Source organism: Entelurus aequoreus, linkage group LG11 (genome assembly GCF_033978785.1).
Source record: "Entelurus aequoreus isolate RoL-2023_Sb linkage group LG11, RoL_Eaeq_v1.1, whole genome shotgun sequence".
Lineage (NCBI taxonomy): Eukaryota > Metazoa > Chordata > Actinopteri > Syngnathiformes > Syngnathidae > Entelurus > Entelurus aequoreus.
The window spans coordinates 38,836,921-38,863,916 of NC_084741.1; the positions used below are offsets into that span (position 1 = coordinate 38,836,921).

Below are 26,996 nucleotides of genomic sequence, written 5' to 3' on the forward strand. Positions count from 1 at the left end.
GACAAGTCCAATCAAATAACTTTGTTTAGGAAATGTTTTCGCATCTGATCTGTCATCAGTGAGTCAAACAAAAGCATTAGATTTGCACGCGTCGCCATGTTGAGAAAACTCAAGTGAAAGAGATGTTTGGTAGGAGAAGATTATCCGACAAAGTTTGATCAACTATGCCGTACGGCCGCTTTATACTTTTTTTATAGAGACTGGCACGCAGAATTGCAACGATCAACGACTAGTTTTAATACACGATACATAGTCGTATCATGCTAGTATTGCCTGACAAACACTTTGTCTGACCAAAAAAAGCGTGCTGTGCTAGTCTTCTCGTCATTCTGCTAGGGGCTTTCTTTCGGCTGAAGAAGATCTTTGGATGGCTTGCTTTGGCCTGCAGGAGCAGGAAGCGATCTGCTAGCAAAGAGTGCAATAACTGTGACTCTGCATTCTGCCGTTTTTGCTGTCAACAAATATGACCAATGTCTCGGTAAGTGATGTATCATTCAACTGTGCTGATGTGCTGGCTGACAGTTATGTCGTTTTTTTAATATGTCCCTGCTCTATGGCGGTAAGCTAGCGGTGGCTAACTTGGCTACCACAGGAGAACAAATGAGGCGAAATACTCGAAGTAAAATGCCACATTGCTTTTCATTACTCATATACTGTTGACTATATATCATCTATATATAATTTATGTTCTATCTGAAAGTAATTTGCAACACTGTACACGCTGTTATAGCAGTGGACCTTTTTCAAAGGGTGGGTTCCAGTCTCCATCTGGCGGCGTGACGATTCATATCTACATGTTTAAATTTGCGCTGCCGCTGGCATCATTTTTTTTAGTACATCTTGTGCATGTATAGGACAGCGGTGATGATATATTGCTAAATGTTCTAGTAGTTGGTGGAGCGAGCTGAAGCCTAAAATGTATTTACATGTACGTCCCATATGTCTTTTATTTGTCACATTTTAGGCACGTTTGACATGTAGGTTATTGTATTTGGGTTGCATTAGATTAGTACGTTGTTTTGGGTCTCACGTTGACAGTATATAAGAAAATATGACATACAGCTTCTTGCCGCTTTAAATTAAACATGTCAGATCGTACCCAGGACCCTCGTATTGTGTGGAACGGAGGTCCTAGGTTCAATCCCCGGGCTCGGGGTTTTTCTATGTGGAGTTTGCATGTTCTCCAGCTTCCTCCCACCTCCAAAGACATGCACCTGTGGATATATGTTGATTGGCAACACTCATTTGGCCCAAGTGTGTGAGTGTTGTCTGTCTATCCGTGTTGGCCCTGCGATGAGGTGGCGACTTGTCCAGTGTGTACCCCACCTTCTGCCCGAATGCAGCTGGGATAGGCTCCAGCACCCCCTGTGATATGGAGAGGGACAAGTGGTAGAAAATGGATGGATGTCAAATTCAGTTCAAGCAACTTTTGTGTTCACATTGGGGCAGCGTAGCTCGGTTGGTAGAGCGGCCGTGCCAACAACCTGAGGGTTCTAGGTTCGATTCCCGCTTTTGCCATTCTAGTCACAGCTGTTGTGTCCTTGGGCAGGATACTTCACCCACTTTCTCCCTGTGCCACCCACACTGGTTTAAAAAAATATAACTTCGGGAATGGGTTTCACTATGTAAAGCGCTTTGAGTCACTAGAGAAAAGCGCTATATAAATATAATTCACTTCACATGTTTACTTTCAAAATCTGTGTTGTACGATGCTTGTTTACCAACAGTAGTAGTACACTATCCAACCTGCATGTACAATAAGCAGTTTTCATAATCTTCATGCATTTTGACCCTTGAATATTAGGGATGTAACGATATCAGCAACTTGGCAACCGGAACTCACAGAACTATGTACTCTCTCCTTTTTCTATTGTGTATCACGGATTTGTATTTTAAACCACCTCGGATACTATATCCTCTTGAAAATGAGAGTCGAGCACGCGAAATGGACATTTAAAGTGACTTTTATCTCCAAGACAATACATCGGTGACACACTTAGCTACTGAGCTAACGTGCTAGCATCGTTCTCAAATGAAGATAGAAACAAAATAAATAAACCCCTGACTGGAAGGATAGACAGAAGAGCAAAAATACTATTAAACCACGTACATGTAACTACACGGTTAAAAATTCTCAGCCTGGTAAGGCTTAACAATGCTGTTGCTAACGACGCTAAGGCTAATTTAGCAACTTAGCAGCCGGAACTCACAGAACTATGATAAAACATTAGCGCTCCACCTACGCCAGCCAGTCCTTATCTTCCCATCAACAGCCGTGCTCACCTGCGTTCCAGCGATCAACGGCGCTACAAAGGACTTCATCCGTGGGTTTGGCGGCAAGCATCAGCTAGGCGTCTTCTATCAGGGTAAGTAGTCCTTGTTGTGTTGCTGTAAGTATTGTACTTAGCCGCTAAGACACCGATCGATCCCACCTACAACGTTCTTCTTTGCAGCCTCCATTGTTCATTAAACAAATTGCAAAAGATTCACCAACACAGATGTCCAGAATACTGTGGAATTTTGTCGAAGAAAACAGAGCTTTGTGTATTGTGTCCAATAGGGCCCAAACACTTCCGTGCATTTTATGACGTCACACGCATAAATCGTATCCAAAGGAGATTTTCAACCGGAAGTGTGGCGGGAATTTTAAAATTGCACTTTATAAGTTAACCCGGCCGTATTGGCATGTGTTTCAATGTTAAGATTTCATCATTGATATATAAACTATCAGACTGCGTGGTCGTTAGTAGTGGGTTTCAGTAGGCCTTTAAAGTAAAGCAAAATACCTAAATATTGAATGTTATTAGAAATTGGCTTGTTACTACATTACATATATACTTAAATCATGTATATAAAACCTTAATGGATGTGTTTGAATGTTTTTTTAAGAGCTTTAGAGGCGGAATAGAGCAGCTCCATTGTAAGCAGACTTTTGATCGAATGTATTTAATAGTTACAATGCATTAAAAAAAATACATCCAATATCTTGTCTTTCATAGTGATTGTGAACGATAAGCAAAATAAAATAAATAAATAAATTGCCCTTTAAGTGCAAACAATAGTGCAGGAACATCCACTGTTATAAGCAAATATTAAGTTTAAAAAATTTGAAGGGGAACTGCACTTTTTTGGAATTTTGCCTATCATTCACAATCATTATGAGAGACAAGAACGCTTACAAGATGCGGCTAATTGGAGTCGTTGTTGCCTTCAACGCCCTCCAAAACAACTTCAAAACCCTAATGATGCATGTATAATGTAAATAGGTATGTAGCGGTAAACGGTATAATGATAAACCACGGTAAAATTTCAGATGGTTAGTAATAGCGCTTAAAGTTTTTAATCCCTGAAAAAACTTCATTTATTAATGCATTTCAGGCAACACTGATTAATTCCTGGAAACAGAGTCACAGCAGCGCAGGCGCATGCACACTAACGTCCTTTGGCTTGAAACATTGCGGAAATCAACTACAAAGACTTTGCTTCATAGAGTTCTTCTCAAACTAAACGTAGCCAAGCACTTCGTTTAACTTCCTTTCCCCTCGCTTTGTTTCCGTGGAGTCTCTGCGTGCGTTCAAGAGGGCACTGCTGCTATTAGATGACTACAGGTGTGGACAAGACAGACGCATTTGTACCACGCTAAAAGTATACCGTGGAGGAGATGTTGCTTTCATTTTATAAACACAGCGTCCTACTGTGTTGTGCATTACAAACTCAAACGCGCTTTGTGCTGACTTAGAAGCTAGCTTATCTCTTTCCGTAGTTAGCTTCTACGGCTCATACTGTAGCACGCCGATGTGTTAGGACGCAAGAAAAAGAGTTCGCTCTTACAATAACTGTGTTGCTGTTAGGGATGTCCCGATCCAGGTTTTTGCACTTCCGATCTGATACCGATGTTGTTTTTGCACTTCCGATCCGATACAGATACTGGCCTATCGGAGCATGTATTAAAGTTTAAAGTTTTTTAGCCTACTTAGTTGTCAGATTCATGTTGAAAAGTGTTTTAGTACTATTGATAACAACTAGCCAGCTGAATTAGGTGAGTTTGAATAATACACAATGGTTGGTAAAAAGAAACTAACCTTTTTATTCAAGGATAAACACAAAATAGACAAAATTATACATGACAAACAGAAATGGCATCATTGAACTAGGGCTGGGCGATATGGCCTTTTTTAAATATCGCGATATTTTAAGGCCATATCGCGATACACGATATACAGGTATATCTGGATATTTTGCCTTAGCCTTGAATGAACACTTGATGCATATAATCACAGCAGTATGATGATTCTATGTGTCTACATTAAAACATTCTTCTTCATACTGCATTAATATATGCTACTTTTAAACTTTCATGCAGAGAAGGAAATCACAACTAAAAAAAATCACTATTTTTTTCATCCGGTGTTGATCTGAAAATGGTTGCCTCCACATTTTGATGGTGTGGGCGTGTGTCACCGAATGGAGATGTTAACATGCGGAGTTTCAAACACTCTTCATTCTTTAGCAGGGGACTTTTCAAATGATGCTACATATTATTTTATAGCAAAGCTTTTGCCCCACACTTGACAAATTACGGTTGTCTGTTCGACATATTCCCACTTGAAGCCAAAACACCGCCAGACGATGGACCCCCTGCTGTTTTTCTTGGGAATTAATGAATTCTTCCTTCATTATTACCGCTCACACGGCTACGCTAGCATCACAGCTAACGTTAGTCATGCTGCTACCTCTGTGCTGGGAGAGTGCGTATACGTATGTGACGTATGTCGTGACAGTATGTGACGTGTGTAAGAAGGTTTGCTTGCTGTCTGTGAGAAGCAGACACAAGAAGGAGTGAGAAGAGCCTGTCGTGTAATGCCAGCAGCTAAAAGCAACTGCGTGAGAACGTATACTCCAATATCACGATATAGTCATTTTCTATATCGCACAGAGACAGCAGACATTTTTACCGGTAACTTTTAATTCACATGGCCGTCTTAACGGTTAGGACACAGACCTGTGGATGTGTTGAAGGTGTGCTGGAAAATGCGGAACGGGAATTAGGGAGCAGCAGAAAAGTGGAATGTATTATTTAAATCGGTGCGTTGGAAAACACGGACCGGAATATTTTTTTAAACTAAATCTGGATCGGCATTTTCCCATGCCTTGCCGATACGCATCATTTTTTGGCAAATATCGGTGGCCGATCCGATCCAAATATCGGATCGGGACATCCCTAGTTGCTGTTATTGGTTATTTGTCGTAACCTCATTTACTGGAGAAACAAGCTACCGCTAGATAGCTGAAGTACTAACTTAAACACAAGAGACATTGTTAATGTATTTCAACAATCTAAACTTGTATAAACACATTACTATTTGAGCAACTAAGATATTTAATCGTGCACATTAAACCTACAGGCTGTGCTCTCTTATACTGACGGATCAATCAATATGCGATCGATAGGCTTTTTGGATGTTTTTTTAGAGGGCTTCATAGGCGGAATAAAGCGACTCCCATTGGCTCTATTGCTAGCTGACTTCTGCTAGTGTTTTTTTACGATTTAGAATGCATTAAAAAACGGGTTGTTTTACATTTTATGAATGATAGACACTTTTTTTTTTTTTTTTAAAGTGCAGTTCCCTTCTAGTTAAATATCCTTCCTTTAGATTATGAACATTTTATCCAAATAAATTATTGTATTATTCATAGTTTTATCAATTAAGACAAAAAGGTCAGATTGTACTTAGACAAAAGTCTTGTCGTGTACAAAGATAATCTACAGTACTTAATTTTGAAAACACAAACATGTTACATTGAAGGTGAACTGCACTTTTTATTTTTTTTATTTTGCTTATTGTTCACAAGCATTATGAGAGACAAGAACACACCTTTTTTTTTTTTTTTACGATTTTAAAGATGATAAACAATGCTTGAAAGATGCGGGTAATGGGAGTCACTGTTGTAGCCTTCACAGCCCTCTAAAACAACTTCAGAACCCTCCAGCAACGTTTTACACAGTGTTAGTCTATGTACAATTTAGTAACGGACACGTTCATAACAATATGTAATATCTTCAATATATACTGTATTGTGATCATTTTAATCATTTCCGGAATTGATGTATTCCATGCGTTGATTTCTGAAGCAAGCACAAAAGAAAAGTGAGACTTTGTGCGTCACAGCGATTAATATTAGGACAATTACATATATAAATGTACTCACCAAGAAGCCACCAATCGTGCACAATGACAGCTTGTAGTCTCTTCCCAACCATGCTGTTATTTACAATGTACGAATCATGCGTCAAACCAAGCCACATCGTTGCAATGTTGGTTAATTGTATTTGTGTATCATGTAAGATCTGTGCATTGATCGAATCAAAATGTTTCCTGTTGACATATACATATTTGTCATGTGATTGTGCTTTTAGAGCAACGTATGGGAAGTCGATAGTTATGACAATATTAGAAAAACCAGCTGTCGCAGCAGAACAGGCCTTTAATGTTGGCCTGTTCTGCTGCATTGTATGGGAAAGGAATATACCTCGCTAACATGCCTATAATTTCTTCCCACACGGCTGGCATGGCTCAGCTCAGGGCCGACTGGCACAATCCCGATCGGTCGGCTAGCTACCTCTGAAATGCACTGGTTGCAAAGAACCCTAGTGTGGTCAGCATCTGTGTGGGCACAGTCAACGCATGTGCTTTACAAGAGGCCTCAGCTCTGCGCACATTTTCCAGGAGGAGCGCTCGAGGAAACCTGAAGTGGCTCATGAGCCAGGTGTCATCATTTGCGAATAAGAACAGTCTGTTTCGGAAAACACACTCTCTTCGCAGTGCACCATTAACAATTTATTCTAATACTGCTAAAGCAGTCAATGTTTTAATGTAGTTTGTATGCTCCATTTTGTCTCTGCTTTTATACCCATTAGTGTAATTGCATATACAGTTGTTCATATGTTTCTGATGTGCACATCAATGAGTCTGAGGAGTAATGGTTTGCACATGTTTTTTATTTAACCAGTTACCCAACATCACCTCTATGCGTTGCCAAACTATCCACAGCATGTAGAAATGTATGTACGTGAGCCATGAAGTTGGCGTGAGGCACCAAACATTTCCACGTTCAGTTCACTTTTGATACATTTCAACTGTGACGTCTTGCAGGACTCCCAGAGTTCATCAAGATTATTTAGTTTTATGACCTCCTCCTTCATCTCATCTCAAGCATGCTCAAAAATGTGCATGTCTGACCTTGTTTTGCTTTCAGGAACTTTGATGTGCAGGCAGAAGTCTGAAATGGTGCTAAAGAACTTGCCATTTCTTGTGATTGTACTTTTTAAGTGCATTGACAGCAAAGTTCCATTCTATTGCATTTTGAATGTAATGGACAGCAAAAGGTTCTTGATACTTCCAGCTGTTGATGTTGCCATCCACTCTGCAGATCTCTCGCACACTCATACTGGATGTAACCCCCAAACTTTGATTTTCCCGCCGCCGACTTTGACTGCTTTCTGGGTCATTCTTGGGTCTACGCAGGTTCCAACAGGTCTTCTTCTGTATTTGCGGCAATTGGGATGTGGTTCAATGGATGATTCATTGGGAAAATTCACCTTCTGACACTTTTTCACTGTCAATCTTTTCTATGTGAACTGTAAGCCTTCACAAGTTTAATTTGTAAGCTCTAATTAGGCCATAGAGACCACTACGTGAGAAAATGTATCAAACTGTTTTTGTAGATACAGAGGTTTCGGAAAAATGCCTGGCCATCGGACAGTTGTTTTACAGGATCTGCCTGACCTGGGCTTGTTCTGAACATCACATTCTTCAAATTTGTTTTCATCATCTTGGCGTTTGGATATATTATAGATGTCTGGCACCTATCTCATCAGCATACTTGGTCTTCAAGCTCTTGATGACTTTGGGTTGTGGTTGAATCTTCATATTGTCAGAGGTCAGGTTGCACTTCACATGAAGGCTGGGTGTGCTGAGGTTACTTTTATATATACCTGGGAGTGGTTTAATTTCAGTCTTTCTCACAGGTTGAGCTTTAATCTGCGACTGATTTAATCATTTTTAAACATGACAATACTTTTGTTCTTGCAAAAACAGATGTTATGGTCTTAACCAAGCTGTAAACATAACAATTTTTAAGGTTTCATTTTGCTGACAGTTATTAGTGTTAAAGCCCTTGAGTATATTATTTGTGGTCGACTATTACAGCTTGTGGATAAAGTTTAAAAAGATTAAGGAGACATTGAACGACAAGGATAAGAAAGTTGAGCAAATGGTTGAAAAGTATGCAGGCTTGTGGAATGTTCCGAAAAATGTATTTCTCTTGTCCGAGTCAGGAGGGTTGTCGCATGGATACAGACAGTTGATATAACCTGCCTGTTCCAGCCCCCGCATCCGTTCTGCCTGGGGCTCAAACCTGGGTCCTCCAGTGAGAGTCAAGGGAACTAGGCACCAAGCTAAAATCCCAAGTTGTCAACTTGATTTCTAGCGCAAACTCTTCAGGCATCAGAGAGTGAGGTGTACCAATGCACACTGGCACAGCCACACTGGCTGGTCTCCGTTACACTCGCCCCTCCAAACCTTACTCTCATCCGGGTGACAGCACCACTGTAACATGGACTAACCGAGGGCTTGAAACCTGGGTCCTACGAATGAGAGTTGCTCGGCACAAAGCTAAACACGATTTCTAATCCAAACTCTTAGGCGTCAGGGAGAGAGGTTAAACAATGTACACTTCCACAGCCACACTGGCTGGCCTCTTTTACACTAAGATGAGGCTTACCGTAAATTAAATGGGAGAATCAAGGCAAACCTGTATTTGGGGTAAATTAAAGCAGAGCTTAAGTCTTATACCATCACTTTCTGAACCCTCTTTCACCCTGTGAGGAAGTGAGAGACAAAGAAAACAAACGGACATCGCAATTCATCAATGCGGAAAAAATTATTGAGTTCTTTATATTAATCGTACAATTAATTGATTATTGGCCAAGGCATATGTGTGATGACCACATGTTGTCCAAAAGCCATGTCGAAAACACAGTGCTGCTAGCCTTGACAATCTGCATATCCGCAACACATCTTCTCTGCTTGTGTTGTTGTGGACAAGACCACAGATGCCAGGGATTGTAGTAATAATAATACTAATAATGATGATGAATTAGATTTATATAGAACTTTTCGAGACACTCAAAGCACTTTTACAGTGAGAACTGAAACCACATAATTCATTCACACATTGATTGTGCTAAGCTACATTTGTAGTCACATAAGCCGTGGGATAGACTGACGCAAACGTGGTTGCCAATTTGCGCCTATGGCCTCTCCGACCACCACAAAACATTAAATCATACACCAGTGTGAGCAGCATTGGGAGCAAGGTGAGTGAAGTGTCTTGTGCAAGAACGCAACGGCAGTGACATGGACGGCGGTAGCTGGATTTGTACTAGAAACCCTTAAGTTGCTGGACATTTCTAAGTTAATGACAGCCGTAACTTGAAAGACACTCTGTTTGTTTTTTTAGGTTTTTTGTTTTTTTCTTAAAACAGTCTCGACTCCTCTAAAAACATAGCAGCTGTCAAAACAAAGAAGCACACTTCCATCCTTCAAAATAACAGCTTTGCGCAAAATCCTGTCCGACTGTTCTAACAAAATAAAAATTGCAGAAAAGTGGCTTATATATGTAAGTAAGCATGTTGTATTTGAAGCACTCGTTGGTAAATTTATGTAGAAAATGACTATGCTTTAACTTAAAGGGGAACTGCACTATTTTATTTTATTTTGCCTATCGTTCACGTTAATTATGAGAGACAAGAACATATGTGCCTTTTTTTTAGGATTCTTTCAAGTTTCAAGTTTTATTCGTCACATGCAGAGTACACCACAGTGAAATGCTTTTTTCCATGCTCTTCAGATATTGCGTACAGTGGGATCCAAACACTAGTTGCTGAATCTAATACAAAAAATACAAAAATTTGAATAGCTCTGATGTACATTAATTACAAGACAATAAGTTGCACAATAAGTTACAGTAGTTATGGTAGAGGTATCAGTACAAGTAGAAGTACAGTACCAGTGCAATATCAAATAGTATGACAGTAAATACAGTATAGGAAGCAACACATATTAAGGTGTCTAGAGTTCTTTGGCAGTTGAGTAGTGACAGTAGTATGAACAAAGGTAATGGAACAGTATGACTTCTTTATACTCTTGTTTTTAAATTTTTTACAGTCAATGAATGAAGAGTATTGTAGTCCGGTAATTACAGTGGTAAGTAAAGTGATTCTTGCGCGTGCGGTTTTGTGCAATTGTGATAAGTGTTAATCAGCGATGCAGTTGAGCAGTCTGATGGCTTGGGGATAGAAGCTCCTCCTGAGTCTCTCCGTGTTGGCCATGAGACTCCGGTAGGGCTTGCCTGACTGCAGCAGTGAGAAGAGGCAGTGGCTTGGGTGGCTAGAGTCCCTCACTATCCTCTTGCCCTTGAATCTACACCGCCTGGTGTAGATGTTGCAGATGGTTGGAAGCACGCCTCCGATGGTGCGCTTGGCTGATCTGGCCACTCTCTGCAGTCTGTTGCGGTCGTGTGCGGTGCTATTCCCAAACCAGGAGGTGATGTTTCCAGTCATGACACTCTGTTGTGCATGAGTAGGAGTTTCTGAGGATCTTGTGGTTTAACTTGAACTTCCTGAGTCTCCTGAGGAAGTAGAGACGCTGGCGTGCCCTTTTCACCACGTTGTCTATGTGTGTGGTCCAGGACAGGTCTTCTGATATTGTCACTCCGAGGTATTTGAAGTTGGTCACTCTCTCGACCGGCATCCCGTCTATGCTGAGGGGACTGTAGTTCCTTGCCCCCCGTCTCCTAAAATCCACTATGATCTCCTTGGTCTTGCTGACGTTCAGGGCGATGTGGTTCTCCTGACACCACAGTGCCAGGTTCTTCACTTCACTCAGGTAGGCCGTCTCATCGTTTCCGGAGATCAGGCCCACCACAGCTGTGTCGTCAGCAAATTTCACAATGGAGTTGGTGGTGTTTTTAGCCACACAGTCATGGGTGTAGAGTGAATAGAGGAGGGGGCTCAAAACACAGCCCTGGGGGCACCGGTGTTGAGGATGATGGGTGATGAGGTGCAGTTTCCTGCTCTCACCACTTGTGGTCTGCCTGTCAGGAAATCCAGGACCCAATGACAGAGGGTTGAGTTCAAGCCCAGGTCCTTGAGCTTGATGACGAGTTTGGATGGGACCATGGTGTTGAATGCTGAACTGTAGTCTATGAACAGCATTCTCACAAAGTTCCCCTGCCTTTTGTCCAGGTGTGTCGTGGCGATATGCAATACGTGTGCGATTGCATTGTCAGTTGACCTGTTTGGGCGGTATGTAAATTGCAGGTGGTCTTTAGTTGGGGGGGGGGGGGGCATATGTGGTCTTTGATTAGCTTCTCAAAGCACTTCATGGCTATGGGGGGAGGGCTACGGGGCGGTAGTCGTTGAGGCAGGCAGGGGCAGATTTCTTTGGAACAGGGACAATGGTGAATTTTTTTCAGACAGGTGGGGATGATGGACTGTTCAAGGGACAGATTGAATATGTCTGGGAATACCGGTGCCAGTTGGTCAGCACAGACTTTTAGGAAGCAACCGGGGATGCCGTCTGGCCCTGTGGCTTTCCTGGTATTCACCCTCTTAAAGGTTCTCCTCACGTCGTGTTCTGTTATTCTGAATGCTGAGTCTCCATTGCCAGTGGCCATACCCTCTTTTGCGGCGCCATCAACACTGCTGTTTGAATTTGCAGCCTCAAACTGTGCATAAAAAGGTATTTAGCTCATTTGCCAGGGAGACATCAGCATTCACCATTGGGGGGAGGGGGGGCTGCCTTTGTAGTCTGTCATCGTTCTGAGTCCTTGCCATACAGATCTGGAGTCAGCCTGCTGAAATTTAAACTCCATTTTGGCCTGTATCGTCCCTTTGCCTGCTTCACTACGCGCCTGACGTCATAACATGCTGCCTTGTACGCGTGCATTTAGCCTGTTGCGCTTCCTCTGCCGTAGGCTGAGGTGCGCGCTTTCAAAGCCTCTCGAACCGATCCATCAACCCAGGGTTTCTGATTTGGAAAAACCCGTACTGTGGTTGTGGGGACTATTTCCTCTACCAGTTTACCAACAAAATCCAGCACAGTGTCTGTATATTCGTCAATGTTGTCTGTGCCCTCGCGGAACACGCTCCAGTCTGTACAATCTAGCGCATCCTGGAGCGCGCTCTCTGAGTTCACAGACCAACGCCTGACTTCTCGCGTCACCAAGGGGGCGCGCTTCAAACTTTGTTTATACACTGGTACGAGCAAGATGGCGGAGTGATCTGATTTACCGAAGGCTGATAAAGACTGTGATTTAAAGCCGCATTTGAACTGCGAGTAGCAGTGGTCTAGTATATTATCGCCTCGGGTAGGACAGGTCACATGTTGGTAAAACGTTGGTAATACCGTTTTAAGTTTCGCCTTATTAAAGTCCCCAGCAACCACAATAGCAGCATCAACATGAGCTGTCTGGAGTTTATTTACCTGGTCGTAGCGCTCCGAAAGTGCGGTCTCATCGTTGGCCTGGGGTGGAATGTATACTCCGATGAGTATGACTGATGTTAGCTCCCTTGGTAGGTAGAACGGGCGGCATTTGATGATGAGAAACTCCAGGTCCGGTGAGCAGTGTTCCCCTATCTTCTCCACACTGCTCGGTCCACACCAGTGTTTATTCACCATAAAACACGCCTCCGCCTCTCGATTTCCCAGACGACTCGTTCCTGTCGCTCCGGTACACGGAGAAGGGCTCCAGGCTGATGGCGGGGTCTGGAACCTCCGGTGTGAGCCAGGTCTCAGTGAAACACAGGACGTTACAGTCTCTGATGTCCCGCTGGAACTTAATCCTCGCCCTGATGTCGTCCAGCTTGTTCTCAATTGACTGGACGTTGGAGAGCAGGATAGAAGGGAGAGGCGTCCGGCTCGCACGTCTTCTGGCGCGGTTCATTATTCCCCCTCGGCTGCCACGGTATCGATGGTGTTTCCGCTATTCTCCTTTTTTGTTGTTACCGGCATTGCCATGGACTCTCAATTCTGCCGGCAGTTGCTTCAAGAGGTCCGAGCTTCGTTGAAGTTGGTGAGTTGTTTTTGAATTTATGTCCAGAAGAGTCTGTCGGTCGTAAACAATTGTTGTGCCGTTGGTCGAAATAAAACAAACAAAAAAAACTACACAAATTAACCAAAATACGCAAATCTTGTGACGAGAGCGTGGAGAGGCAGCCGAATGGAGCAGCGCCATCTTGCGGATTCTAAAGATGGTTCCAAGATGTGGCTAATGTGTGTCACCATTATTGCCTTCAAAGCCCTCTAAACCAACTTCAAAACCCTCCACCAACGTTTTATATACACACTGGAAGTATGTACAGTCGTGGTCAAAAGTTTACATACACTTCTGAAGGACATAATGTCATGGCTGTCTTGAGTTTCCAATATTTTCTACAACTCTTATTTTTTTGTGATAGACTGATTGGAGCACATACTTGTTTGTCACAAAAAAACATTCATGAAGTTTGGTTCTTTTATGAATTTATTATGGGTCTACTGAAAATGTGACAAACTGCTGGGTCAAAAGTATACATTCAGCAATATACATTATAAATTTTGGTGATGTAGAAAAGTTACAATCAAATCCAATTAGCTTCATGGCATGCCCTATTTCTTAACTTCATTTGAGTGATTATGATTGACGACACCTGTTGACTTCTCTGAGCTCATTTAAATAGGGTTCATGTGATGCAGTCTTTAGACTCGGTTACAAACGCGACAATGGGAAAGTCAAAGGAACTCAGCACAGATCTGAAAAAACGAATCATTGACTTGAACAAGTCAGTAAAGTCATTTGGAGCCATTTCATAGCAGCTTAAGGTCCGAAGAGCAACTGTACAGACAATTGTTCGTAACTATAAAGTGCATGGCACAGTTTTGCCACTGCCACGATCAGAAAAGAAAACGCAAGCTATAACCTGCTGCCGAGAGAAAATTGGTCAGGATGATCAAGAGTCAACCGAGAACCACCAAAAAGCAGGTCTGCAATGAATTGGAAGCTGCTAGAACACAGGTGTCAGTGTCCACAGTCAAGCGTGTTTTGCATCGCCATGGACTGAGAGGCTACCATGCAAGAAGGAAGCCCGTGCTCCAGAAGTGACACCTTAAAGCTTGTCTAAAGTTTGCTGCTGATCACATGCGCAAAGATATGACCTTCTGGAGGAAAGTTCTGTGGTCAGATGAAACCAGAATTGAGCTGTTTGGCCACAATACCCAGCAATATGTTGGAGGAGAAAAGGTGAGGCCTTTAATCCCAGGAACACTATCCCTACCGTCAAGCATGGTGGTGATAGTATTATTCTCTGGACCTGTTTTGCTGCCAATCGAACTGGTGCTTTACAGAGAGTAAATGGGACAATCAAAAAGGAGGATTACCTCCAAATTCTTCAGGACAACCTAAAATCATCAGCCCGGAGGTTTGGTCTTGGGCGCAGTTGGGTGTTCCAACAGGACAATGACCCCAAACACACATCACAAGTAGTAAAGCAATGGCTAAATCAGGCTAGAATTAAGGTTTTAGAATGGCCTTCCCAAAGTCCTGACTTAAACCCCATTGAGAACATGTGGACAAGGCTGAAGAAACAAGTCCTTGTCAGAAAACCAACAGATTTAGCTGAACTGCATTCAAGAGGAGTGGTCAAAAATTCAACCGGAAGCTTGCCAGAAGCTTATGAATGGCTTCCAAAAGCGCCTTATTGCATTGAAACTTGCCAAAGGACATGTAACCACATATTAACATTGCTGTATGTATACTTTTGACCCAGCAGATTTGGTCACATTTTCAGTAGACCCATAATAAATTCATAAAAGAACCAAACTTCATAATTGTTTTTTGTGACAAACAAGTATGTGCTCCAATCACTCTATCACAAAAAAATAAGAGTTGTAGATATTATTGGAAACTCAAGACAGCCATGACATTATGTTATTTACAAGTGTATGTAAACTTTTGACCACGACTGTATATAATGTAGTAACAGACACGTTCATAACAATATGTAATATGACAATAGTTGCCGTAATGTGGTCATTTTAAGCATTACCGGAAGTTATTTCCTCAGCGCATTTATTTCCGTTCCCATAGAAGCGCACTTCCGGCGACAAATAAGTGCTTACGTCCGGAAATAAACACGAGTGTGTACTAATCAACGCAAACTTGGTAACAGATGACTGAGAGGGCTATTTTTGGACAACCTTATCTTTTTTAACCTGAATATATGGAGGATGAACTGCTAGTTATAGAAGCGCGCACAAAGAGAGGGTGAAACATTGGAGCAGACGGAAGCCGAGAGAGTGAGGACCGACGTGACTTGACGCTGCGAATGCGGAGCTCTGAGTCAAGCTATGCCGACATGAATGGCGTGCTTACACAAAATCAACTGCAAAAAACGGTCCCGGCCAGCTGGACCAAACAGACAAATGTCCATAGAGTGAGTTACTGTAATATTGACCTTGATACATGCAGCACATCGTGCTTGTTATTACAACTACAGTACATACACTGTTGCGCGAGCTGTGTACAAAAACATTAAATGGGGGTTACAACTTTACAACTGCAATATGATTGTTCATGTTTTCAGTCAGTACAAATGTGTGTCCTATTGCATTATGTTGTTCATTACAAACTCAAAAGCCATTCAGCTGATGACGCACATGCTAGCTTACGGCTAATGCCATTGCATGCCGTCGTAAGGCGATGTGTTCCTACACTAAAAAAATAGTTTGTCAGTGTTCACTCTTACAATAACAATGTTCCTACACCTTGGTTATTAAACAGATTATGGAACGTAAATTAAGTATTGTTGGCGTATTTTGCACAGTCCAGGTAGAAAACGAGACTCTGTCCCAGGTGGAGGAGTTTAAGTATCTCGGGGTCTTGTTCACGAGTGAGGGAACGATGGAGAAGGAAATCTGCCGAAGAATCGGAGCAGCTGGGGCAGTATTGCAGTCTCTCTACCGCACTGTTGTGACGAAACGAGAGCTGAGCCAGAAGGCAAAGCTCTCAGCCTACCGAGCTATCTACATTCCTACTCTCACCTATGGTCATGAAGTGTGGGTCATGACCGAAAGAATAAGATCGCGGATACAAAATGAGTTTCCTCAGAAGGGTGGCTGGCATCTCCCTGAGAGATAGGGTGAGAAGTTCAGTCACCCGAGAGAGACTCTGAGTGGAGCCAGCTTAGGTGGTTGGGGCATCTCGTGCAGATGCCTCACGAGCGTTTCCCTAGAAATGTCCTCATTGCACGTCCCACTGGGAGGAGACCCTGGGGCAGTCCAAGGACCAGATGGGGGGATTACATCTCCTTTCTGGCCTGGGAACGCTTTGGGATCCCCTAGGAGGAAGTTGCTAGTGTTCCTCTGGACAGGGAAGTCTGGGGGTCTCTGCTGTAGCTGTTGTCCCCACGACCCGGTTGAAGATGGATGGAAGGCGTATTTTGGATGCATTTGAAAGTGATTTTGAGGCCAAATGGATTGCAGATTAATACAAATTAGAATGTGGGAAAAAAACTACTTTTGTGTTCTTGTCTCCCATAAGGATTATGAACGATAGGCTAAATTCCAAAAAAAGTGCAGTACCCCTTTAACACATAACATGTTATGTATTACACAAAAAGCACACAGTCAATGATGGTAAAATAAGTGTGAAAGGAAAAATTCTAAAACATTTTGCGTAAATGTATTAATTTCATCAGGCCCTACACTCATCTGCCTTCTTATCATGATGTAGAAGCTATACTGTGCCCATCACCAATACTATGTGCCTCCAACTCCTAACCTCGTCTCTGATGAACTACAACAATGTCATTACTGTTCAATGCTTGGTACCGTATTTTTCGGACTATAAGGCACACTTAAAATTCTTTCAATTTCAAAAATCTACAGTGCGCCTTATGACCCGGTGCGCCTAATGTACGGAATAATTCTGGTTGTGCCTACCGACTTTTAAGCAATTTTATTTGGTACATGGTGTAATGATAAGTGTGACCAGTAGAGGGTAGTCACACATAAGAGATACGTGTAGACTGCAATATGACACCAGTAAACTACACCAAAACTTAAAATGTTCCATTGAGAATGTAGAACATTACACATGGCGCTCAAAAACCTGTCAGTATGTTTTAGTACGACTTTGAAGCCGCAGCACTTGATTGTCTTCTTCTTTTTCTCTATCTTCTTGTTATGGGTCCTCCGCTGTTGCCATTTCTAATATAAAGTAGCGCAAAGTTCTAACTTATACCTGTCAGTAGACTCGCTATGAAAGTGCTAAAAACTACCGGTGTAGTGGGTTTACATAATTCAACCACGGAACTTTAGTTATTAGAGCGTTCCGGTCTGACGGTTTTTCTTGAGACACATTTCTGGCTTGTTGTTGCACTAGTGAGCCACGGATGAGTAGATGCTGCTCTGTTGTTTAAGTTTAGTCTGAATGTCATTAAAACAGTTAGCTCCATATTTTGACATTTCTTCGACTCCCGTCCTTGCACGCTACACCGGTACAACAAAGATGACGGGGAGAAGACGCTGTCGAAGGTGAGCCACGTAAATAAGACCGCCAATACGCTACTGTCAGAAAGCGACTTGAAGATTGTCTGTAAAACATAATCTATGCAACATTTTGACCAAAGAACCACCATTAGATGTTATGTAGACTACAAGAAAGTGTTTTAAATTCAGAAAAAAATCATAATATGACCCCTTTAATGCAACTTATATTCCGGTGCGCCTTTTGTATGAAAATACACCTAATCATAGGTCTTGCGCCTTATAATCCGGTGCGCCCTATGGTACGGAAAATAACGTAATCAAAATAGAAACTGGGATGGCTTTCGTCCAATCGATAGAGTAACATTCTTTTTCTTTTCTTTTTGAGCACCGACTATGCTCTTCTATTTGTTTTTTCACTGGTTTGGATTCAGCTCCTGGTTTTCGGAATCTTACCTTCTTACCAAGGAAAAATCGGAGACTGTTTTAAATGCTCCTGTATCACAAACAAATCCAGACACAGTCCCAAACTGTTATCCCTTCTCCCATTTCTGGCATTTCCTGAAAGTTTTCAGATAGACAGACAGTATCTTACCTTCTTACCGAGGAAAAGTTGGAGACTGTTTTGAATACTCCTGTATCACAAACGAATCCAGACTTAGTCCCAAAATGTAATACCTTCTCACATTTCTGACATTTCCTGAAAGTTTTCAAATAGACAGACAGATCCAGCTAATACATAACCTCTTGGCGCTGTTAATTAATCGAAGGATAAATGAGATTGGCATGTCTGTGCATGTGTTTTGCTCGTTTGTCGCTTCCCAATAGGGTGCAAGAAGGTTTACTCTTTGCCTTGGTGTCAGCAGCTGGGCGTTTTTGTCATAGCGAAATGAGATCAACGGTGTGAACACTCTTGTCAGTTATCCACTCTATTTGTCTCTGTGAGGAGAGGCTGGACCATGGTCTCTAGCATATACACAGCAAGAAGTTTAGCCTTGTACCGTAAATATAAGGTAGCATAGAATCAGAATCACTTTATTAATCCCCGAGGGGAAATTAAGATTAATCATTGTACTCATTACCAGGAAAATCTCCAAAATATATTAAATTACATGTATTTGTCATTGGGGGCTACACAACAAAACTTTGTTTGAACAATCTTACCAGCAGCATTCCTAAAAAAAAAATTAAATATATACATATGTTGTAAATGTTTTAATGAGTTAAAAAATATATATGGTAAAACGGGTTAAAAACAATAAAAGACACAGAAGTTAAAAACAGTTAGTCCATTATTGCTCAGTCATTCTTGGGTATGTGGGTTATCTCTGCAGTCAGTCCACAGCTCTGGGGAAAAGGCCGAATGTGAGTCTGTTTGTGTGCGTGCTTGGGGTTCTCACTCTGCCCTAGGGAAGGGTGGTGAAGGTGTGAGGGACCCTGCCTTATTTTTTAAGTCCGTGTGAGGAGACGTTCTGAGTGGATGTCGCCCAGGTTTGGTAGGGGGGAGCTGATAATCCCTTTGGCTGTCCTGACTACACGCTGCAGGTCCTTTTTCTCTGCAGCTGTTGTATCACACAGTACAGCAGAATGTGAGAATGCTCTCATACAGTATGTGCAGTGGGAGCAAGCTGGTCAAACGTTTCCCAGGAAGCCTGTTCTTTTTCAGAGTCCTCAGAAAAAGAGCCTCTTCTGGCCTCTGATTATGTGTTCAAGCTCCAGGTCAGGTCATCGATGTGCAACCCCAGAAACTTTAAGCTTGTCACTTACACTTCCTCTCCCGTGGATTTTTGCTCTTCCTTATGTCAATTATCATTTTTATTTGTATAAAGGAGGAGGTCGTTGTCTTTACTTCAGGTGTACAATGTCTGCACCTTTTCTCTTCTAAACGCTTGTTGCTTATTCCATCCTGAAAGTTTCATGAAAATCTGCCCTTAACACTTTAGGTTATGTTGTCAACTAACTAACTGACTCACTGACGGAGAGACAAACCCTGGCAATCACATAACCTGACGGAGGCAATCAGTCATTCGTCAGGCAAAAAGTAACAATTACCCTTCTACATTGAAATATTTCATTAAAATTAATCCTCATCCAAGCATTGTTAATTATCTTGATTGTAGAAACCTGCACAACCCAACAGCTTTTTAAATAATGTTTTGTTGCCAAATGAAACTGCTGAAAAGCATTTTAACATTGACATCTTAGTAAAGCCCACTGAGTCACTTTTTGCATGGATGCACCTGTGATCATAATTGATCAGTCAATTAGTGGGTGTGTATAAAAAGAACCCCAGTACACCAGACTTTCACATCAACTGCAACTTGACCTCTGACAACATGCCTAAGATTCACCCTGAGACCAAAGTATGGATTATCCAGAGGCTGAAGACCAGGTCCCCTGCTGAGTTGGCTGACACCTACAATGTGTCTCAGCGTCAAGTACAAAGAATAAGAAAAAGATTGGAAGAGACCGGAGATGTTTTTGAAAAGCCCAGGTCCCGCAGACCCCGCAAGACAACTGCTCAGGAGGACCATCTGTTGGCTCGAAAATAAAAGGCCAGCCCCTTTTCCACTTCAGCAGAGCTCCATCAGGCCTGGTCACCTCAACTCCCAGTGTCAACTAGAACAGTTTGTAGAAATTTGTCTCGAAATGGCCTCCATTGTCGGATCAGTGCCCAGAAACCAGCACTAAACAAAAGGCAATTTTAAAAAATGTGTGGCATTTGCCTGCTAAAAGGATGGACCATAGAGAAGTGGCAAAAGATGAAATTGTTAGATGAATCTTTCGGTGGAATTACATCACAGCCGCCGCAAATATTGCAGGAGATCTACTTGGAGCCCGCACGGATCCCAGATTCACCCAGAAAACAGTTAAGTTTGATGGTGGAAAATCATGGTCTGGGGTTACATCCAGTATTGAAGTGTGCGAGAGAATAGCAAGGTGTAAGGCAATATCAATAGCCTAAAATATCAAGAAGTATTAGCTTCTTCTTACGTACCCAACCACAAAGGGGGTCAAATTTTGCAGCAGAATGGTGCTTAATCGCATACTCTCATCTCTACATCAAAGTTCCTCAAGGCAAAAACTATTAAGGTGCTCCAGGATTGACCAGCCCAGTCACCAGACATGAACATAATTGAGCATGTCTGGGGTATAATGAAATAGGAAGCATGGAAGACGAAACCAAATAATTTTAATGAACTCTGGGAGGCATGTAAGACTGATTTCTTTGCTATTCCTGATCACTTCATCAATAAATTGTATGAATCATTGTTGAACCATATGGATGCAGTCCTTCAAGCTCATGGAAGTCATACAAGATATTAAATATGGATGTCACAGCACTACTACTTTAGTTCCCTGATGTTATGCAACATATTTTTGTATTTGAAAGAAATTATTTGTTCAATTTTTTACATTAGTCTCTGTAGGCGACACAACTTTTGTTTTACCAAAATCTGACCTTTCTGTGTTCACTAAATGATTACTCATGTTTCAGTGAAGCAAATGTATATTGTATCCTTTCATCCATACATTTCCTACCGCTTGTCCCTCTCAGGGCCAGGGGGTGCTGGAGGCTATTCCAGCTGCATTCGGGCGAAAGGCGGCGTATACCCTGGACAAGTCGTCACCTAATTGCAGGGCCAACATAGATAGACAGACAACAATCTATTAAATATCATTTGGGAGGGTTTTAACTTTCATATGAGCCATTTCTGAAACCAATGGATTAATTCAAATTTAGGTAATAAACTGTTGTTTCTACAAAATGGATAAGTGACAAGACTTTTGTCAGGGACTGTATAAACAAAGTTGAGCTGGTGGAATTTTGTTGGAATGATAGTGAAAGCTATTTTCCACACAACTGTGTCTCTTTATTGTTCATTGGCTATCTAGGTAAAGGAGAGTCGGAGACTGCATTCTCCTTATGCATGACATGCCTTCCATTCAAATGCTCCCGCATCACAGACATATAGCTGTGGGAAGCAAGGTCCTTTTCTGCTTGGAAAAATACAACCGATGATGAGGTGGCGACTTGTCCAGGGTGTACCCCGCCTTCCGCCCGAGTGCAGCTGAGATAGGCTCCAGCACCCCCCACGACCCCGAACGGGACAAGCGGTAGAAAATGGATGGATGGATAGATGTCACCGACTACAGTTATCGACAAAATAATTTGTTGGCGACAAATTATATTATCGATTTTCTTCAACAACGTCGAGTAATTGTTGCACCCCTCGTATCACACAGGGTTTGTATGGTTGTGGTAGGCATGGGGTGGGTCTCAGCACGTGTAACCTGACTTATTCATAGACTGCGTGGTTCGGTTGGGAGAGCGGCCGTGCCAGCAACTTGAGGGATCCTGGTTCGATCCCCTAGTCACGTCCGTTGTGTCCTTGAGCAAGACACTTCACCCTTGCTCCTGATGGGTTGTGGTTAGGGCCTTGCATGACAGCTCCCACCATCAGTGTGAATGCATGTGTGAATGGGTGAATGTGGAAATAGTGTCAAAGCTCTTTGAGTACCTTGAAGGTAGAAAAGCGTGATACAAGTGTAACCCATTTACCATTTACTTGGCTTCCGTGTTCTTCCTGGCCTTGGGGTGGGTTTGCTTGCTCCTAGCTGTCTTGGTTGAGGTTATTCCTGGCATATTGGCAGATCTGGCTCACAGGTTCTTTGTGGTACTTTGGGGCCTGCACTGTGTGCACACTGCACCATTAAAACAAAAATGCTTTAATAATGAGAAAAATAAAAATATTACTATAAAGACTTTATTATGGCTTATATACCTTGATACTATATTAGGTATTGATATTTGCCTCGATCACTCCTACTTTACATTGAAGCTTAAGCGGTTAGCATGTTTTTTGTGTTCTGCGAAATGTTAACATGCCTAGCCATTCCTTGTTCTCTATTTCTTACTTACTTATAAAAAAAAGGTTTATTTTCCGGAATAAAGGAGAGTATTCATAATAGAAGTGGCACTGCACTGTTGATAGACATTCGTCGCACTGAGACGTCGTCGCATTAGTTGGAGATTGTTCTCAAATTCTACCTGATGTTCATGCAAACAAGCAGCACCCTCCTGGAATTGCACAGCCAGAGCAGAAGGTCTTCTCGAAAATTAGTTGTAAGCCCTCTGAGTGAATCATGTATACACTGGACATGTTATGAAAACCAAATAGGAAAAACATGGATATGGGAGTGTTGCATGTGTAAGTAACTCTTGATTATTGCCTGTCCTTTTTTTTACGGTTTCTTTTTTCAGTCATGACATCAACCATAACAATGCTACTTCTAGTACTTATACCAACAGTTGTATGCCGTCAGTTCAAGGATTGTTTGAAGGTACACTGGAAGTCACGCAACAAGTGTGCATGGCGAGCCAACAACCCGTACGCTGGCGCCTCTACACAGGGGTATTATTATATAACTATTTCACTTACTAGCATGTAGGCTACACAGTAAGGAGTTAAAATCTCAGTTTTGACATCTCTGTGTGGAGTTTCTATGTTCTCCCTGTGGGTTTTCTACAGGTATTCTGGCTTCCTCCTACTTGTTCGGGCAATTGAAGACTTTAAATTGTCCATTAGTATGAATGTAAGTATGAATGGTTGCTTGTCTATAAGTGCCCTGCGATTGGCTGGCGACCAGTCTAGGGTGGAGCCCGCCTGTTGCACGAGGTTAGCAGGGTTAGGCTCCAGCTTTCTCCGGACCCTAGTGAAGATAAGCGGTGTACAAAATAGATGGATGGTTAGTCCTAATATTTTACAGGTCTGCCGGTAAAATTCCAAAGACCGACTGGTCAATCTCCGTCGACGTGTTAGCGACCCCTGCCCTAAAGCAATATAATCACAATAGTTATTTAAACCTTAAATGATTTGTATCCCATTTTTGTCTTTCAGATAAAGGAAAACCAAGACGGAAGTGAACGTGCTACCTGGAGGGACACATTTCGAGGCCAAGTTTGTTGAAATACTGTAGACTCTTTCTGTCCCACCCATGGAAATCTTTTTTTGTGAGAGTCTGAAAAAAATTCACTTGGTGTCTCATTTTGAAAAGTGATGCCTTCAGCACTTGGACCACATAATTTCATCATGGAAAGGCAGAAATCAAGTAGTTTCTCTTCAGCACCACTTGGTGGAGAAGCATGTACCTTCATCTGCACAGAGTGTGGCGATGGGTTCCCTCATTACACTCAAGTTATCGCTCACATGACCATCCATGGACCTTTAGAATCCTTTTCCTTTGATGGCTCATCCAACGGGTTTGAAGTCCCTCGGGAATATGTGCTACAAGAAAATGGCACTTTGGCAGTTGTAAATGGCTTTTCAGTGTCACAATCTTCTCCAAAACCAGCATCTCCTGAAGCTTTGCCTCACTTCCCATCTGCTCCTCCTAAACCACCGTCTCCAAATCCCCAAGTTCAAATCCAAAAACCACAGTTGTCCAATGCAGATGTCAATATACCAAGGCCATCACCGTTGAATGTTGAAAAGCCTCAGAAAGGCCATTATCGCTGCGAAATATGTAGTAAATCATTCAACACCCTGCAGAGTTTACATCGTCACCAGCAGTATAATAACACAGAGGAAGGTTACAAGTGTACTTTGTGCTGCAAAGCCTTTGTGAGTAGACTACAACTGAAAGCACACTTCCAAGACCATGCAAGGCAACCGTTTCACTGCTGCAGTCATTGTGGAAAGCGATTTGTTAAAGCGTATGCTTTGGTTGCTCATGAAAAAGAAAATCACCTCATTACCAATGCTGAGAATAATGGAGAAAAGCCTTTGAAAAAAACGTATCCATGTCGGATGTGCAAGTTACATTTCTTTTGGATATCAGATTTTCAAACCCATACACTGAATCACTGCAAAGGTAGAGAGCTTAACACAAACAACAGTGACAGACCTCTGGAAAACTGCTACAGTAATGGCACACTTTTTGACATTGAGAATGGTAATGAAGATGTTGGTGATAATACGAGTCAAATCGATATATCATACAAATGTGGTTTTTGTGGGGACCATTTCCAAAAACTAACAGCCCTTAAGAAGCATCGTCTGACGCATCAGACACAGGAGGAAATAGATCTGCTGGATCAAGACTCCTTAATCCCTAAACGAAAAATAAAGCCTAGATCTAGACGTAGAAGGGCAAGTCAAAATGGAAAGCTATTCTCCTGCAAACTCTGTCCAAGAGTTTTCAATCATTCGAGTAGTTTGTCAAGGCACATGAGGTACCATAAAGGAACAATGCATCTATGTACACTTTGTGGTAGACGTTTCCCTCAGCGCTGTGATCTCACACACCATGTAGCTCGGTTTCACAAAGACAATGAACGAACAGCACAGGATGGGAAACAACAAGCAGGGAAACAAGGCCGGGCCAATTACAAGTGTCTAGAATGTGGGAAGACATTTGGGCTGATGTATGTTTACCAGCGACACTTGACATATCACAAAAAAGGTCGTAATAAGTGTCACTTATGTTCAGCTCATTTCATGACGGCTTCAGCACTTGTAGTTCACCTCCAGAATCACCCAAACGGTGAATCAAAATGTGATGTGGACCTGTTATCTCAGGTCAGTGACACAAATGTCAATTCTGCCCTGGTCACGAAGAGTAATGCAGAAAACATAGAAGAGGAGGACATGGTTGACCATAACCCAAATGACAAAAGACATGTGGACAATATGGAGGAGGATGACTTGGTTGACTGTAGTCCAAATGACATGAGTCATGTAGACAATAAAAAGGAGGACATGGTTGGCCATACACCAAATGACAAAAGTCATGTGGACAATATGGATGAGGATGACTTTGCCGACTGTAGCCAAAACGACAAGAGTCATTTGGACAATATAGAGAATGATGACTTGGTCGACCATACCCCAAATGAAAAGGGTCCTGTGGACAATATAGAGAAGGATGACTTGGTCGACCATACCCCAAATGAAAAGGGTCCTGTGGACAATATAGAGGAGGATGACTTGGTCAACCACAGCCCAAACGACAAGAGTCATGTGGACAATATAGAAGATAATGACATGGTTGACCGTACCCCAAACAACAAAGAAACATCAGAGGTTCTTTATGAATGTACTGAGTGCACAGAGACATTCTCATGCTCTGAAACCTTTCTTCAACACCAGACTTCTCATGTATCCAAAAATAATAGTTCAATTTGATGTTTTTGGTCAGGGGTTGCGCTATTTCTTTAGATAGATGCTTTATTAACCTCAAAATATAATTTGCAAACAATGCATTCCATTTCATTTTGATATGAAGTTTGTCATGATAATAAAATGGTTTTATACGATTTTCTGTGGCATTCAACATGAGTAACAAAGCTTTCTGATTTTTTTAAATCAAGATATCACCAACTGACTGGAGACATTACAAACGTTAAAAAGTGTTGCAATGATAACCTAGCCTTGTGATTTTAATGTTTAATTTGTATGTATCATTAAGTTTTTTAGGTTGTTTTTTTAAATGTTTCCATTAAATGTGTATCGATATTCCTGGATATCCGCCACCTGTTTTTCTTATTCCTCAATGGTCATGGTATGACTGTATACACTTCAAGTAACTGTCATGTTTCTTTTGGCAGTGTCTTACACTAATTGGTTACAAAAAAATGCAAGTATATTTTTGATGTTTGGCCACATTTACCAAACAAATCTCCACTAGTATTAGAAATCCCTTGGCATGCATTCTGTGGCTAAACATATAGTTACTACTTTGCTTATCTGCTCTATGGCTGAGTGTGGCACAGTGAGCTTTCCTTCAGAGAATGTGTTTGGAGCCCGCCTTACTATCGTACAAAAAAAATTAAGCATGTTTATAAATTTATGTAACTGAAGTTAGCTGCTCTGCCGCTCCTTAAATCGTCTGGCTCCTCCTAGATGATTTGTTTCCTTATTCTTAGCTTCAAATATTGTTTTCCTTCTAAATTCATGCGCATACACAATTTACTGTTATTTGCAGTGGGTGCACAATTATAAGAGTTGTATCAGTTATCAGCGACAAAGGTATTTTCTTTCATAGAAAGAGTCTCGATATGGACATGACCTTGAAGGTTGTCTGGCACTACTTCATACTCATAACCTCTGCCAAAGCTGTAATGTTTTTGGTTGTGGTGTATGTTTTTACGTTATTAAAAATTTGGTGCAGATAAAAACACTGATTCAATATTTTAATTATTTTTGTATTGGTAAAATATAACTACAGTTAAAATTCCATGGGAGATGAATGACTATTATTTGTTTGGCAGTTGTTAACTTACCAATTTACCACTACCAAAAGACTGGAATGAAACACTTAATGGGTATGAGAAATTACACATTTTGGTGATTTATTTTCAGTGGAACAACTTTTCTGTTTTAGATATTTTATCACTAAATACTG

General features: G+C 41.7%; 1 protein-coding gene across 2 annotated transcripts; it reads left to right on the forward strand.

The window, feature by feature from the left end:
* On the forward strand, positions 1 to 26,140 carry si:dkeyp-84f3.5 (uncharacterized protein LOC334144 homolog). 2 transcript variants are annotated; one of them, XM_062063218.1, is made up of 2 exons: positions 1 to 478; positions 23,492 to 26,140. In XM_062063218.1, the coding sequence occupies exon 2, from the start codon at positions 23,651 to 23,653 to the stop codon at positions 25,775 to 25,777; it is 2,127 nt and encodes a 708-aa protein (XP_061919202.1). In that variant the 5' UTR covers positions 1 to 478; positions 23,492 to 23,650; the 3' UTR covers positions 25,778 to 26,140. The 2 variants fall into 2 exon arrangements, with proteins under 2 accessions (XP_061919202.1, XP_061919203.1); XM_062063219.1 differs by lacking the exon at positions 1 to 478 and adding an exon at positions 2,220 to 2,366.
* The last annotated feature ends 856 nt before the right edge of the window (positions 26,141 to 26,996 follow it).

What these genes read in the sequence shown, in the direction of transcription:
- si:dkeyp-84f3.5 (XM_062063218.1), top strand. Translation starts at nt 23,651, where the DNA reads ATGCCTTCAGCACTTGGACCACATAATTTCATCATGGAAAGGCAGAAA.